The sequence below is a fragment of the Thalassophryne amazonica genome, chromosome 11, assembly GCF_902500255.1.
Source record: "Thalassophryne amazonica chromosome 11, fThaAma1.1, whole genome shotgun sequence".
NCBI lineage: Eukaryota > Metazoa > Chordata > Actinopteri > Batrachoidiformes > Batrachoididae > Thalassophryne > Thalassophryne amazonica.
The window spans coordinates 98,914,757-98,927,697 of record NC_047113.1 but is presented as its reverse complement, the minus strand read 5'-3'; the positions used below and the strand labels follow the sequence as shown (position 1 = coordinate 98,927,697).

Genomic DNA, 12,941 nt, shown 5'->3' with positions numbered 1-12,941 from the left:
CTCACAGTATTACTAGAGGTCAGGGTAATGCCATCCACAGTAAGGATCTGGTTAGACACCATGTTTCTAAGATTTGTGGGGCCAAGTACAATAACTTCAGTTTTATCTGAGTTTAAAAGCAGGAAATTAGAGGTCATCCATGTCTTTATGTCTGTAAGACAATCCTGCAGTTTAGCTAATTGGTGTGTGTCGTCTGGCTTCATGGATAGATAAAGCTGGGTATCATCTGCGTAACAATGAAAATTTAAGAGATAACACACTGCGGTGTGTTATCTCTGAGCTGTAGGAAATAAATGTTTGTTTTATTTCTGAGATGTAGGGTTTATTCCCTACATCTACATCCCTACATAAACTTTTTTTTTATTTCTGAGGTAGGACACTGATTTCATGTCTGAGCAAAATGGGGAACAAAACAGGAAAAGAAAAAACAGATTAAGTTGACTGGTATTCTCTAATTCATGGGTTAAAGCAATAAATTTTCATCTGACTGAAATTTTTTCCTGGCAAAAATCAATGCCAGCAATTCCCTAAAATGTGGCGTAGTGGGGGTACACACTTTTTTTCCTCAATAAATACAATAAACACAGACAGTATACAAATCTATTCTAAACAGCCTCTAAGGAGAGAGAGACAAAGCATAAAAAGAATGCAAAACCTGAACTTAAAGGTAGATAAAAGGGTGGTGGTGGTGGGGTGGGGTGGGGTGGGGGGGGTAGTCTTGATTCTGTGGGGTCTAAGGATGCTCCCCCAGAAATTTTTAAAAGAGCAAGTCAAATTTTGTATATTCTGGTGAATTTTAATGGGTATGAAGCCCTTTGAAACAACAAAAACTCACTTCAATCTGTCAAGTAAAAGTGCATTATTGATTATGGGGGGTCTGGGGGATCTCCTCCAGAACGTTTTTAAAAAGAGCAAGTTTAAATTTTGTATATTCTAGTGAATTTTAATGGGTATGAAGCCCTCTGAAACAAACAAACAAAAAACTCACTTCAAACTGTCAAGTAAAACACAGTATTGATCAATGGGGGTTCTGGGGATGCTTCCTCAGAAATTTTTAAAGGAGCAAGTCAAATTTTGTATATTCTAGTGAATTTTAACGGGTATGAAGCCCTCTGAAACAACAAAAACTCACTTCAATTTGTCAAGTAAAAGTGCATTATTGATTATGGGGGGTCTGGGGGATCTCCTCCAGAACGTTTTTAAAAAGAGCAAGTTTAAATGTAGTATATTCTGGTGAATTTTAACGGGTTTGAAGCCTTCTGAAACAAAGAAAACTCACTTCAAACTGTCAAGTAAAAACACATCATTGATTATGGGGGGGTCTGGGGATCTCCTCCAGAAATTTTTTAAAAGAGCAAGTCAAATTTTGTATATTCTGGTGAATTTTAATGGGTTTGAAGCCCTCTGAAACAAAGAAAACTCACTTCAAACTGTCAAGTAAAAACACATTATTGATTATGGGGGGGTCTGGGGATCTCCTCCAGAAATTTTTTAAAAGAGCACTGTATGTGTGTGTGTCTGTGGTTAAGAGCCATGTTTTAAATGTAGAATTTTGGGGGAAAGACGTCGGGTGCACACAGCACTGTTGTGCCATCAGTGACACCACCAAGTGGCATTGTAGATGAAGAATGAAACACTGAATCGGTTTGAGGCCTCTGACTGCTTCAGTGGATTGCTATTTTTTGTGAACTGATAAAAACTGTCCAGGCAGAAAGACATCTAAAGCTTTTGGGAGTGAGAAGTAAAGTGTTTTGTTTAATTTGATGTCCCATTTGAAACCCTAACAACACGTCTGATTTGGTTTGTTTCACAGTGTGATGTGCTCAGCACCGTATGAGCCCGTTTTGACTGACCTCGCGTTGGGAATGACAGCAGGCTGATCTGCACTGATCTTCACACACTTGGCAGATCGCGGCTCAGTCTGTGCACCTGAAACATGGGAACAATTAGCCGTATGAGGGAACACTCCATAATACTAACATTTACATACGTGAAGACAAAAACTGCATTTTTTTTTTTTTAATTTAAAATTTATTTTTTTTAAATTTTAAATTTTTTTTTTTAAAATTCCAGTGTACACACCTTGTGTGGCGCTCTCTGGATCGGCCGCAGGACAAGCTTCAGCTTCAGGCTTTGCCGGCGTAGTGATTCTGATGTCCACCTCTGTGGCACTGACTTGTCCAACCTTCAGAGGAACAGCACCATCACAGGATGGAGTGATGTCCACAGGCAGCTTCTCCTTCCTTCTCTTCGGGAGAAGGTTCTTCTTTGCCTCTGCAGACAAAACAAGCTGCTCCAGTCAGAAGGCGGTAAACTCTCATTTGGTCAAGCGCGACTCACACGGCAGTGAAACGCCCCGAGTGACTCGCTCAGTGTCGATTCTGGATCCAACTGCTTACCATTTGGTTCGTATTTGTGCTGGAGCTCCTCTACTCGTAGCTCCAGTTTGATCTTATCACTGCGAGCCTGTAGCAGATAGCAGACATATACGCAGTCAATCAACAACACACACACAGAAGCTCCTGTCACAACAAAGACCACCTGACATTTCAGGGAGTCTGCTGGATGACACATGGAGACAAGTCAATGTTTGATCTGTTTTCTTGTTTGAAAAAATATATTTGGTACAGTAGCCTTTGTTTGCAATTACAGAGGTCCAATGTTTCCTGTAGTTTTTCACCAGGTTTGCACACACTGCAGCTCCCTCCAAAGATTTTCTATTGAGTTCAGGTCTGGAGAGCCAGGCCATTCCAGGAACTTGAAATGCTTCTTATGGAGCCCCTCCTTAGTTGCCCTGGCTGTGTGTTTTGGGTCATTGTCATGCTGGAAGACCCAGCCATGACCCATCTTCAATGCTTTTACTGAGGGAAGGAGGTTGTTTGCCAAAATCTCACAATACACAACCCCATCTATCCTCCCTTCAATACGGTGCAGTCTTCCTGTCCCCTTTGCAGAAAAGCACCCCCAGAGTATGATGTTTCCACCCCCATGCTTCACGGTTGGGATGGTTTTCTTGGGGTTGTTCTCATCCTCTAAACATGGTAAGTGGAGTTGATTCCAAAAAGCTCTATTCTGGTCTCATCTGACCACATGACCTTCTCCCATGCCTCCTCTGGATCATCCAGATGGTCACTGGTGAACTTCAAACGGGCCTGGACATGTGCTGGCTTGAGCAGGGGGACCTTGCTGCCCTGCAAGATTTTAAACCATGACAGCATCATGTGTTACTAATGTAATCTTTGTGACTGTAGTCTCACCTCTCTTCTGGTCATTGACCAGGTCCTCCTGTGTAGTTCTGAGCTTTCTCAGAAACCCCACAAAATGAGATCTTGCATGGAATCCCAGACTGAGGGAGACTGACAGTCATCTTGCGTTTCTTTCACTTTCTAATAAATAATCATAACAGTTGTTGTCTTCTACCAAGCTGCTTGCCTGTTGTCCTGTAGTCCATCCCAGCCTTGTGCAGGTTTACAGTTTTGTCCCTGGTGTCCTTAGACAGCTCTTTGGTCTTGCTGTGGACAGGTTGGAGTAAGATTGACTGAATGTGTGAACAGGTGTCTTTTATACAGGTAACATGTTCAAACAGGTGCAATTAATACAGGTAAAGAGTGCAGAATAAGAGGGCTTCCTAAAGAAAAATTAACAGGTCTGTGAGAGCCAGAATTCTTGCTGGTTGGTAGGTGTTCAAATACTTATTTGCAGCAGTAACATACAAATAAATTATTAAAAAAAAAAAATCATACATTGTGATTTCCGGATTTTTATTTTTTATTTATTTATTTATTTCTGGATTATGTCTCTCACAGTGGACATGCACCTAAGATGAAAATTTCAGACCCCTCCGTGATTTCTAAGTGGGAGAACTTGCAAAACCGCAGGGTGTTCAAATACTTATTTTCCTCACTGTAAATGGCTGTTTTGGGGTAATTTTCAGTTCAACTTTTAAAAAAGTGGTACCAGTTTGTTCCCCATGTCATGAGGATTCAGAATATATAGAGTTTTTAGGGCTGCATCAAATCAGATCTGCTCGTTAGTCTGCATCTATAAAGGAGTGATCACACCTTGGAGAGCTGTTGCACCAAGTGGACTGACATGAATCATGGCTCCAGCATGAGAGATGTCAATTGAAACAAAGGAGAGGATTATCAAACTCTTAAAAGAGGGTAAATCATCACACAATGTTGCAAAAGATGTTGGTTGTTCCAGTCAGCTGTGTCTAAACTCTAGACCAAATACAAACAACATGGGAAGGTTGTTAAAGGCAAACATACTTGTAGACCAAGGAAGACATCAAAGCGTCAAGACAGAAAACTTAAAGCAATATGTCTCAAAAATCGAAAATGCACAACAAAACAAATGAGGAACGAATGGGAGGAAACTGGAGTCAACATCTGTGACCGAACTGTAAGAAACCGCCTAAAGGAAATGGGATTTACATACAGAAAAGCTAAACGAAAGCCATCATTAACACCTAAACAGAAAAAAACAAGGTTACAATGGGCTAAGGAAAAGCAATCGTGGACTGTGGATGACTGGATGAAAGTCATATTCAGTGATGAATCTCGAATCTGCATTGGGCAAGGTGATGATGCTGGAACTTTTGTTTGGTGCCGTTCCAATGAGATTTATAAAGATGACTGCCTGAAGAGAACATGTAAATTCCCACAGTCATTGATTATATGGGGCTGCATGTCAGGTAAAGGCACTGGGGAGATGGCTGTCATTACATCATCAATAAATGCACAAGTTTACATTGATATTTTGGACACTTGTCTTATCCCATCAATTGAAAGGATGTTTGGGGATGATGAAATCATTTTTCAAGATGATAATGCATCTTGCCATAGAGCAAAAACTGTGAAAACATTCCTTGCAAAAAGACACATAGGGTCAATGTCATGGCCTGCAAATAATCCGGATCTTAATCCAATTGAAAATCTTTGGTGGAAGTTGAAGAAAATGGTCCATGACAAGGCTCCAACCTGCAAAGCTGATCTGGCAACAGCAATCAGAGAAAGGTGGAGCCAGATTGATGAAGAGTATTGTTTGTCACTCATTAAGTTCATGCCTCAGAGACTGCAAGCTGTTATAAAAGCCAGAGGTGGTGCAACAAAATACTAGTGATGTGTTGGAGCATTCTTTTGTTTTTCATGATTCTATAATTTTTTCCTCAGAATTGAGTGATTCCATATTTTTTTTTCCCTCTGCTTGGTCTAAACAAGTAACTGACTGCCACAATTTTTTCCTGATTTCTTATAGTGTTTCTTAAAGCCAGAAAGTTGCCATTTGAAATGACTTTAGTTTTGTGTCATGTCTGTGATCTGCTTTTCTTCTACAAAATTAAACAACTGAATGAACATCCTCCAAGGCCGGTGATTCCATAATTTTTGCCAGGGGTTGTAGTAGTGCTATGTGACTAAAAAAGATGAATCCAGGTTTTGAGTATATTTCTTATTGTTACATGGGAAACAAGGTACCAGTAGATTCAGTAGATTCTCACAAATCCAACAAGACCAAGCATTCATGATATGCACACTCTTAAGACTATGAAATTGGGCTATTAGTAAAAAAAAAAAAAAAAGTAGAAAAGGGGCTGTTCACAATAATAGTAGTGTGGCATTCAGTCAGTGAGTTCGTCAATTTTGTGGAACAAACAGGTGTGAATCAGGTGTCCCCTATGTAAGGATGAAGCCAGCACCTGTTGAACATGCTTTTCTCTTTGAAAGCCTGAGGAAAATGGGATGTTCAAGACATTGTTCAGAAGAACAGCGTAGTTTGATTAAAAAGTTGATTGGAGAGGGGAAAACATATATGCAGGTGCAAACAATTATAGGCTGTTCATCTACAATGATCTCCAATGCTTTAAAATGGACAATGCGTGGAAGAAAACAGAAAACAACCATCAAAATGGATAGAAGAATAACCAGGATGGCAAAGGCTCACCTACTGATCAGCTCCAAGATGATCAAAGACAGTCTGGAGTTACCTGTAAGTGCTGTGACAGTTAGAAGACACCTGTGTGAAGCTAATTTATTTCCAAGAATCCCCCGCAAAGTCCCTCTATTAAATAAAAGACATGTGCAGAAGAGGTTACAAATTGCCAAAGAACACACCAACTGGCCTAACGAGAAATGGAGGAATATTTTGTGGACTGATGAGAGTAAAATTGTTCTTTTGGGGTCCAAGGGCCGCAGACAGTTTGTGAGACGACCCCCAAACTCTGAATTCAAGCCACAGTTCACAGTGAAGACAGTGAAGCATGGTGGTGCAAGCATCATGATATGGGCATGTTTCTCCTACTATGGTGTTGGGCCTATATATCGCATACCAGGTATCATGGATCAGTTTGAATATGTCAAAATACTTGAAGAGGTCATGTTGCCTTATGCTGAAGAGGACATGCCCTTGAAATGGGTGTTTCAACAAGACAATGACCCCAAGCACACCAGTAAACGAGCAAAATCTTGGTTCCAAACCAACAAAATTAATGCCTCACAGATGTGAAGAAATCATGAAAAACTGTGGTTATACAACTAAATACTAGTTTAGTGATTCACAGGACTGCTAAAAAAGCAGTTTGTACATAACAGTTTTGAGTTTGTAGCATCAACAGCAGATGCTACTATTATTGTGAACACCCCCTTTTCTACTTTTTTTTTTAATAATAGCCCAATTTCATAGCCTTAAGAGTGTGCATATCATGAATGCTTGGTCTTGTTGGATTTGTGAGAATCTACTGAATCTACTGGTACCTTGTTTTCCATGTAACAATAAGAAATATACTCAAAACCTGGATTAATCTTTTTAGTCACATAGCACTACTATTATTCTGATACAGTTGTGCTCAAAAGTTTACATACCCTGGCAGAAAGTTTTTTTTGGGCCATTTTTCAGAGAATATGAACAATAACACAAAAACTTTTTTTCACTCATGGTTAGTGGTTGGGTGAAGCCATTTATTGGCAAACAACTGTGTTTACTCTTTTCAAGTCATGACAACAGAAACTACTCAAATGAACCTGATCAAAAGTTTACATATCCCTGTTCTTAATCATGTGTATTGCCCCCTTTAACATCGATGACAGCTTGGAGTCTTTTGTGGTAGTTGTGGACAAGGCTCTCCGATGGTAAAGTTGCCACTGAATATGTTTTGGACTTTATTTACATCAATTACAAAAAAATACAAACAATATGGCACTCTATGGTACATCTGCATGGAGAAGAAGTTCTCAAAAACTGAGTGACTGTGCAAGAAGGAGAAGAGTGAGGAAAGCCACCAAGACACCCAGACAACCCAGAAGTTATAGGCTTACGTGGCTCTGATTGGAGAAATTATGCACAGTGCAAGCTTTGCATTTTGTATCACCAGTTACCCATCTTCATGATGAAGTGGGATAGAGGAGGATTTTCTTAAAAATACGACCTGAAAGTTTAGCTACAAATTGCCAGAAGGTACATCTGAGATGCAAGCCTGGATTTGATCTGTTATGGTGAAAGAAAATCCTTCTCTGCTCTACTCCACTATGAAGCTAAGACTAGTGATGCAAAATGCAAAGCTTGAGTTGTCTGGTTGTCTTGGTGGCTTGATTTCAAAGGCGTAAACACAGTTGTTTGACAATAAATGGCTTCACCCAACCACTAACCATGAGTGAAACAAAGTTTTTGTGTTATAATTCATATTCTCTGAAAAATGGCCAAAAAAAATTTAAACTTCTGCTAGGGTATGTAAACCTTTGAGCACAACTAATATATATATATATATATATATATATATATATATATATATATATATATATATATATATATATATGTGTGTGTGTAGCCAAGACCCAACAAATGTATGTCACTGGCAGTTGTTGCATCACCTCGCTAGTGATTAGTAGAAAATCAACATCTCATCTGGAGGCACAGCAACCACTTGTCCCTTGTTGCTGTGCCTACTCTGACTGAAAATGAATGGTTGCCGCTTTGCTCCTGTCACTTGTAGCTAATGTGACAAAGGGGTGATGGGGTCCCAGCCATGTTTGACAGCACTGTAAATAAAGACTTTGGCTGTTGGAAATGGTGAGATAAAGTGTTTTCCTTATTGTTTATTCAGTAAAATAAAATTTTACATATGGACAACAATGATGTCGATACTAATGCGTTTGCAAAAAGCTCACCTTCACCAATATGATCAGCCTACCAACATATTGGCCAGGCTCTAAGACACATTAACTAAGAGGACTGGCATGTGAAATAAAGGACCCATAACAATAATTTAATGGCCATCACGGCCAGAAACAACACATGACCAAATTGCCGAAGCTGATGTTCCCTCACAATGTAAGTGATACCCCTAATCTTAGTCTCTCATAGTAACTGCTCATTTGATACAAAGTCTTTCCAGCAGTGCCAAAGGATCCTCTGAAGATACCCCCTTGTCACCTTAAGTCACTGGTTAGCGTCCAAGTCTCACAACTGTACAGCAAGACAGGCAGCACCAAGACATTAACATTGGACCTGCAAAGATATCAGCATCATCAAACACCTCTGGCAAGCAACTTCATGACTCCATAAGGTCCCCCCAGGTGCCTCTCTATCTCAAAGATCAATGCAGAAACATGAATGTCACTGTTGAGAAAATGTCTGTACAAGTTCAACAAAATAACAGACTGAAAAAGATTGGTAGAAGTCAGCAATCCAAGATTTTTGACTGTGTTAATGAAGTTTTTTTTTTTTTTTTTTTATCTGACCTGTTGGCAGCACACAGTAAATGTTTTTTTTTTTTTTTTTTTTTTTTTTTTTTTTTTAATCTGACCTGTTGGCAGCACAGAGTAAATTCAATTTTTTTTTCTTTTTTTTTTTTTAATCTGACCTGTTGGCAGCACACAGAGTAAATTAATTTTTTTTTTTTTTTTTTTTTTTATCTGACCTGTTGGCAGCACACAGAGTAAATGAAGTTTTTTTTTTTTTTTTTTTATCTGACCTGTTGGCAGCACACAGAGTAAATGAAGTTTTTTTTTTTTTTTTTATCTGACCTGTTGGCAGCACACAGAGTAAATGAAGTTTTTTTTTTTTATCTGACCTGTTGGCAGCACACAGAGTAAATGAAGTTTTTTTTTTTTTTTTATCTGACCTGTTGGCAGCACACAGAGTAAATGAAGTTTTTTTTTGTTTTGTTTTTAAATCTGACCTGTTGGCAGCACACAGAGTAAATTATTTTTTTTTTTTTTTTTTTTTTTTAATCTGACCTGTTGGCAGCACACAGAGTAAATGAAGTTTTGTTTTTTTTTTTTAATCTGACCTGTTGGCAGCACACAGAGTAAATTAAGTTTTTTTTTTTATCTGACCTGTTGGCAGCACACAGAGTAAATGAAGTTTTTTTTTTTTATCTGACCTGTTGGCAGCACACAGAGTAAATGAAGTTTTTTTTTTTTTATCTGACCTGTTGGCAGCACACAGAGTAAATGAAGTTTTTTTTGTTTTGTTTTTAAATCTGACCTGTTGGCAGCACACAGAGTAAATTAAGTTTTTTTTTTTTTTTAATCTGACCTGTTGGCACAGAGTAAATTAAGTTTTGTTTTTTTGTTTTTTTATCTGACCTGTTGGCAGCACACAGAGTAAATGAAGTTTTTTTTTTTTAATCTGACCTGTTGGCAGCACACAGAGTAAATGAAGTTTTTTTTTTTAATCTGACCTGTTGGCAGCACACAGAGTAAATGAAGTTTTTTTTTTAATCTGACCTGTTGGCAGCACACAGAGTAAATGAAGTTTTTTTTTAATCTGACCTGTTGGCAGCACACAGAGTAAATGAATTTTTTTTTTAAATCTGACCTGTGGGCAGCACACAGAGTAAATGAAGTTTTTTTTCTTTTTTGTTTTTAAATCTGACCTGTTGGCAGCACACAGAGTAATTTTTATTTTTTTTATTTTTTTTTTAATCTGACCTGTTGGCAGCACACAGAGTAAATCAAGTTTTTGTTTTTTTTATCTGACCTGTTGTCAGCACACAGAGTAATTTTTTTTTTTTAATCTGACCTGTTGGCAGCACACAGAGAACATTAAGTTTTTTTTTGTTTGTTTTTTGTTTTTTAATCTGACCTGTTGGCAGCACACAGAGTTAATGGTTTTTTTTTTTTGTTTGTTTTTTGTTTTTTTTTTTAATCTGACCTGTTGTCAGCACACAGAGTAAATTAAGTTTTTTTTTCTTTTTTTTTTTAATCTGACCTGTTGTCAGCACACAGAGTAAATGAAGTTTTTCTTTTTTTTTTTTTTTTTTTTTTTTTTTTTTAAATCTGACCTGTTGTCAGCACACAGAGTTAATGAAGTTTTTTTGTTTTATCTGTCCTGTTGGTAGCACACAGAGTAAATGAAGTTTTTTTTTTTAATCTGACCTGTTGGCAGCACACAGAGTAAATGAAGTTTTTTTTTTATCTGACCTGTTGGCAGCACACAGAGTAAATGAAGTTTTTTTTTTAATCTGACCTGTTGGCAGCACACAGAGTAAATTAATTTTTTTTTTTTTTAAATCTGACCTGTGGGCAGCACACAGAGTAAATGAAGTTTTTTTTCTTTTTTGTTTTTAAATCTGACCTGTTGGCAGCACACAGAGTAATTTTTATTTTTTTATTTTTATTTTTTTAATCTGACCTGTTGGCAGCACACAGAGTAAATCAAGTTTTTTTTTTTTTTATCTGACCTGTGGGCAGCACACAGAGTAAATGAAGTTTTTCTTTTTTTTTTTTTTTTTTTTTTTTTTTTTAAATCTGACCTGTTGTCAGCACACAGAGTTAATGAAGTTTTTTTGTTTTATCTGTCCTGTTGGTAGCACACAGAGTAAATGAAGTTTTTTTTTTTTAATCTGACCTGTTGGCAGCACACAGAGTAAATGAAGTTTTTTTTTAATCTGACCTGTTGGCAGCACACAGAGTAAATGAAGTTTTTTTTTAATCTGACCTGTTGGCAGCACACAGAGTAAATGAAGTTTTTTTTAATCTGACCTGTTGGCAGCACACAGAGTAAATTAATTTTTTTTTTTTAAATCTGACCTGTGGGCAGCACACAGAGTAAATGAAGTTTTTTTTCTTTTTTGTTTTTAAATCTGACCTGTTGGCAGCACACAGAGTAATTTTTATTTTTTTATTTTTAATCTGACCTGTTGGCAGCACACAGAGTAAATCAAGTTTTTTTTTTTTTTTATCTGACCTGTGGGCAGCACACAGAGTAAATGAAGTTTTTTTTCTTTTTTGTTTTTAAATCTGACCTGTTGGCAGCACACAGAGTAATTTTATTTTTTTTAATTTTTTTTTTTAATCTGACCTGTTGGCAGCACACAGAGTAAATCAAGTTTTTTTTTTTTTTATCTGACCTGTTGTCAGCACACAGAGTAAATGAAGTTTTTTTTTCTTTTTTTTTTTAATCTGACCTGTTGTCAGCACACAGAGTAAATGAAGTTTTTTTTTTATCTGTCCTGTTGGTAGCACACAGAGTAAATGAAGTTTTTTTTTTAATCTGACCTGTTGGCAGCACACAGAGTAAATGAAGTTTTTTTTTTTAATCTGACCTGTTGACAGCACACAGAGTAAATGAAGTTTTTTTTTTAATCTGACCTGTTGGCAGCACACAGAGTAAATTAAGTTTTTTTTTTTATCTGACCTGTTGGCACAGAGTAAATGTTTTTTTTTTTTTTTATCTGACCTGTTGGCACAGAGTAAATGTTTTTTTTTTTTTTTTTTATCTGACCTGTTGGCACAGAGTAAATGTTTTTTTTTTTTATCTGACCTGTTGTCAGCACACAGAGTAATTTAATTTTTTTTTTTTTTTAATCTGACTTGTTGGCAGCACACAGAGTAAATCAAGTTTTTTTTTTTTTATCTGACCTGTTGTCAGCACACAGAGTAAATGTTTTTTTTTTAATTCTGACCTGTTGTCAGCACACAGAGAACATTAAGTTTTTTTTTTTTTTTTTTTTTTTTAAATCTGACCTGTTGGCAGCACACAGAGTTAATGACTTTTTTTTTAAATCTGACCTGTTGTCAGCACACAGAGTAAATGAAGTTTTTTTTTTTAATCTGACCTGTTGGCAGCACACAGAGTAAATGAAGTTTTTTTTTAATCTGACCTGTTGGCAGCACACAGAGTAAATGAATTTTTTTTTTAAATCTGACTTGTGGGCAGCACACAGAGTAAATGAAGTTTTTTTTCTTTTTTGTTTTTAAATCTGACCTGTTGGCAGCACACAGAGTAATTTTTATTTTTTTTTATTTTTTTTTTAATCTGACCTGTTGGCAGCACACAGAGTAAATCAAGTTTTTGTTTTTTTTATCTGACCTGTTGTCAGCACACAGAGTAATTTTTTTTTTTAATCTGACCTGTTGGCAGCACACAGAGAACATTAAGTTTTTTTTTTTTGTTTTTTTTTTTTTTTTTAATCTGACCTGTTGGCAGCACACAGAGTTAATGGTTTTTTTTTTTTGTTTGTTTTTTGTTTGTTTTTTTTAAATCTGACCTGTTGTCAGCACACAGAGTAAATGAAGTTTTTTTTTTTTTTTTTTTTTTTTTTTTTTTAAATCTGACCTGTTGTCAGCACACAGAGTTAATGAAGTTTTTTTTTTTAATCTGACCTGTTGGCAGCACACAGAGTAAATGAAGTTTTTTTTTTTTTTTTTTTTTTAAATCTGACCTGTTGTCAGCACACAGAGTTAATGAAGTTTTTTTTTTTTAATCTGACCTGTTGGCAGCACACAGAGTAAATGAAGTTTTTTTTTTAATCTGACCTGTTGGCAGCACACAGAGTAAATGAAGTTTTTTTTTAATCTGACCTGTTGGCAGCACACAGAGTAAATGAAGTTTTTTTTAATCTGACCTGTTGGCAGCACACAGAGTAAATGATTTTTTTTTTTTTTTAATCTGACCTGTGGGCAGCACACAGAGTAAATGAAGTTTTTTTTTTTTTTTTT

At 36.7% G+C, this 12,941-nt stretch overlaps 1 protein-coding gene across 1 annotated transcript in view; it reads right to left on the bottom strand.

The window, feature by feature from the left end:
- Nucleotides 1–12,941, bottom strand: part of spdl1 (spindle apparatus coiled-coil protein 1) — a 55,291-nt gene that overhangs the window by 3,071 nt on the left and 39,279 nt on the right. Inside the window, exons 10-12 of the mRNA XM_034180892.1 lie at nt 2,400–2,466; nt 2,083–2,274; nt 1,854–1,929 (exon numbers count right to left, since the gene is read on the bottom strand). Coding sequence (XP_034036783.1) covers nt 1,854–1,929; nt 2,083–2,274; nt 2,400–2,466 — 335 coding nt within the window. The remainder of the gene's footprint in view (nt 1–1,853; nt 1,930–2,082; nt 2,275–2,399; nt 2,467–12,941) is intronic.